The 4,026-nt window shown below is 52.7% G+C and overlaps 1 protein-coding gene across 1 annotated transcript in view; it reads right to left on the reverse strand.

The window, feature by feature from the left end:
- LOC105533822 overlaps positions 1-4,026 on the reverse strand; it is a 73,157-nt gene that overhangs the window by 4,413 nt on the left and 64,718 nt on the right. Inside the window, exons 3-4 of the mRNA XM_011972370.1 lie at positions 3,154-3,510; positions 2,022-2,150 (exon numbers count right to left, since the gene is read on the reverse strand). Coding sequence (XP_011827760.1) covers positions 2,022-2,150; positions 3,154-3,510 — 486 coding nt within the window. The remainder of the gene's footprint in view (positions 1-2,021; positions 2,151-3,153; positions 3,511-4,026) is intronic.

Raw genomic sequence — 4,026 nt, forward strand, 5'->3', positions numbered from 1 at the left:
AAAAAAAAAAAAATTAGCCAGGCATGGTGGTGGGCGCAATCCTAGCTACTCAAGAGGCTGAGACAGGAGAATCACTTGAACCCGGGAGATGGAGGTTGCAGTGAGCCGAGATCATACCATTGCACTCCAGCCTGGGCAACAAGAGTGAGACTACCCTTCAAAAAAAAAAAAAATTAGCCAGGCATGGTGGTGGGTGCAATCCCAGCTACTCAAGAGGCTGAGACAGGAGAATTGCTTGAACTCAGGAGGCAGAGGTTGCAGTGAGCCAAGATCAGGGCACTGTACTCAAGCCTGGGCAACAGAGTGAGACTCTGTCTCAAAAAAAAAAAAAAAAAGTCAATGAATAATGGCCCCAATAGCTCATAACGGGGTGCAGGGAACATTTACCCAGCATGGTCAGAGCAGGGGAATGTTTTAGTTGGACGTGGACTGCATAGGCCTCAATAGTCTCACTGCAAATCTGTAACTCTGACCTTTAACATCCCCATTAAAGAATTTGCTGTCAGAGCCAATCACAATGGCTCACACCTATAATCTCAGCACTTTGGGAGGCCAAGGTGGGTGGATCACCAGAGGTCAGGAGTTCAAGATTAGCCTGGTCAATATGGTGAAACCCCGTCTCTACTAAAAATATAAAAATTAACTGGGCGTGGTGGCGGGCACCTGTAATCCCAGCTACTTAGGAGGTTGAGGCAGGATAATCGCTTAAACCCGGGAGGTGGAGGTTGCAGTGAGCCAAGATCACGCCATTGCACTCTGGCCTGGGCCGCAAGAGTGAAACCCTGTCTCCGAAAAAAAAAAAAAAAAAAAAGAATTTGTTGTTGGCTCTCACTCTGATTCATATCTCATATTTGCCTATGTTTCTTTCTTTTTCTTTTTTGCTGTAGCCTGGGGCGGAGCAGAGGGGACTGGAAACATGGTCAACACTGAAAGTAAAAACACAAACTTGAGTTTTCCAGGGCGTTGGTGGAAACTGACCCAAGGCAAAAGCAAGGCGCAGGTGGAATTACTGAGAGGTTGTGGAGGCCTCCTGCTCCCCTCTCTGCTGCCAGACGCTCTGTGTGGGGCCTCCCAAAACGTGCCTGGCACCCCAGTCCCTCACATGTTCCCTGGATACAGGGAAATTGTCTGTTGTTGTTGTTGTTTGTTTTTTGTTTTTGTTTTTGTTTTTTTTAGACAGAGTCTTGCTCTGTTGCCCAGGCTGGAGTGCAGTGGCATGACCTTGGCTCACTGAAAGCTCCACCTCTCAAGTTCACACCATTCGCCTGCTCAGCCTCCTGAGTAGCTGGGACTACAGGTGCCCCCCACCACGCCCGGCTAATTTTTTTCTATTTTTTAATAGAGACGGGGTTTCACCATGTTAGCCAGAATGGTCTCGATCTCCTGACCTCGTGATCCGCCGATACGGGGAAATTGTTGACTAATGACTTTATAAGTCATGGACATTTTTGGCTGGGCGCGGTGGCTCAAGCCTGTAATCCCAGCACTTTGGGAGGCTGAGGCGGGCGGATCACGAGGTCAGGAGATCGAGATCATCCTGTCTAACATTGTGAAACCCCGTCTCTACCCCAAAATACAAAAAAATTAGCAGTGCGTGGTGGCGAGCACCTGTAGTCCCAGCTACTTGGGAGGCTGAGGCAAGAGAATGGCGTGAACCCAGGAGGCAGAGCTTGCAGTGAGTTGAGATCGCGCCACTGCACTCCAGCCTGGGTGACAGAGCAAGACTCTGTCTCAAAAAAAAAAAAGTAATGAATCTTTCTCTGCAACGTGTGCTATCAGGGATATGTAACTCTAACAGCCATGAGAAGCCATTGGACACGTCTCGCTGTGGCCAAAATCCAGAGCATGGACAGCGCCACACGCCGGCCAGGAGGTGGAGCATCTTTTCATGTAAGTCATGATTTATCCAAAAACAGAACACCTCCGTGATGCCAGTGCTGTGCAGAGGCTGGGATACAGTGGGTGGGTGCCTAGAAGCCAACTACCACCTTCCAGAAAGTAGGGTTAGGGGATGTACTCACCCAGACACCGACGTGAACCTGCAGCCTCCCATAGGGAGCACGGGTCCCAGTTGCCTTAAAGTCTGATCATGGATGCTGTTGCTAAGGCGACCCGAGGGTGGCCCTGGCTCCTGGATCTTCCTGGTGGCTCTGGAGGACCATGACCAAGATGCGGATATTTCAGGCCAGGACAGCAGCCGGCAGGCAGGGGGCGACAAGCACACTGCACATGAACAGTTGGCTCTGCCCAGGTGCACACGGCGTTTCCCCATTAACATTCATTTAATGATAATAAAAGAATAAGCAACGAGAGAGAAAACCAGAGTTCTACATGACTAGACTTGCTGCATTTCTAAATTACCAGGTACGACGTGAGCCAAGCATCCACCCCCTTCCCCTGACCAGGTCCCCATTTCTGACCCTCCACTCCCAGCCCTGGGCAGGAGGAGTCAAGGGTCAGAAACCGTCTGGATCTGCCAATACCTTCCTTGGTAATAGTATCTTTAAAGTAGCAAGTGGCAATCTGTTTTCTTTCTTTCTTTTCTTTCTTTCTTTCTTTTCCCTCCTTCCTTCCTCCCTTCCTTCCCTCCCTCCCTCCCTTCCTTCCTTCCTTCCTTCCTTTCTCTCGCTCTTTCTTTCTTTTATTTCCTTCTTCTTTCTTTCTTTCTTTCTTTTCTTTCTCTTCTCTGTGTCTTTCGAAACAGGGTCTCACCCTGTCTCCCAGGCTGGAGTGTGGCAGTGCAATCTCGGCTCACTGCAGCCTCTGTCTCCTGGGCTCAAGCGATCCTCCTGCCTCAGCATCCCAAGTACCTGGGATCACAGGTGTGTACCACTACGCCCGGCTAATTTCTTAATATTTCGTACAGAGATCGGGTCTCATTATGTTGCCCAGGCTGGTGTCCGACTCCTGGGTTCCAGCGACCCGCCTGCCTCGGCCTCCCACAGTGCTGGGATCACAGGCGTGAGCCACCGCGCCTGGTCACCTTTCGTTTCCTCTTAACATCACGTCACTTGGGTCTGTGGTCCAGGTGCAGGAGGGCAGCGCAGGCCGGGCCCTTTCGCCCACTGCAAGGAGACGGCCTGAGCTGTCCCTAACGGGTTCCCGAGGGCTAGGTTCAGCAGCAGCTGTTGGAGCTTTCGTGGGGGTTCCCACCTGGCCGCCAGCTCCAGGAGCCAAGCCAGGGGCTCTTCCAGACATGGTCCCACCAGAGGAGAGACTGAGCCTCGGAGAAATGAACGTCCTAGACCGTGGGACTCGGACCCCTCACCCCACCGGCCACACCTCCCAACTCCCGGGCTGTGGGGTGGCAGGAAGCCTGCGTTATTCAGCTTCCTTAGGCTGCGTTGGCTGATGCACCACCGCTCAGAAAAGTCCAAGCCCCAAGCCCGCCACGTCTGCCTCGGTCGCCAGGGGTCAGTCCTCCCGCGCAGAAGGCGGCCTCGGCAGCCTCGCAACGGGGTTAAGAGGAAGGATGGGGACCAGCCCGCGCCTGAGCCTCCTGGCAAAGCCCTTTGTCAACGTCAACAGAAGCATCTGGCGTGCTTTCCGGTCGCGGACGTCAGAGCTGGCTGCTGTGGCACTCAGCCAGGGGTTGGTCCCCGGGCAGCCGCTGGGGCCCTGCCACCGGGTCTCACTTGGCCCAGAGGGAGTCAGGATGCCCTCTGAAGCAATGTCCTGAAATCCCGAATTCAGTCCTACCCCCTGGTCAATAATGTACAAGAAGCTACATTCCTTTTTTTTTTTTTTTTTTGAGAGGGAGTCTCACTCTTGTTGCCCAGGCTGGAATGCAGTGATGCAACCTCGGCTCAACGCAACCTCTGCTTCCCGAGTTCAAGCAATTCTCCTGCCTCAGCCTCCCAAGTAGCTGGGATTACAGGCATGCGCCACCACACCTGGCTAATTTTGTATTTTTAGCGGAGACAGGGTTTCTCCTTTTTGGCCAGTCTGGTCTTAAACTCCAGATCTCAGGTGATCCACCTGTCTCGGCCTCCCAAGGCATTGGGATTACAGGTGTGAGCCACCAGG

This window comes from Mandrillus leucophaeus, unplaced genomic scaffold (assembly GCF_000951045.1).
Source record: "Mandrillus leucophaeus isolate KB7577 unplaced genomic scaffold, Mleu.le_1.0 Scaffold10, whole genome shotgun sequence".
Lineage (NCBI taxonomy): Eukaryota > Metazoa > Chordata > Mammalia > Primates > Cercopithecidae > Mandrillus > Mandrillus leucophaeus.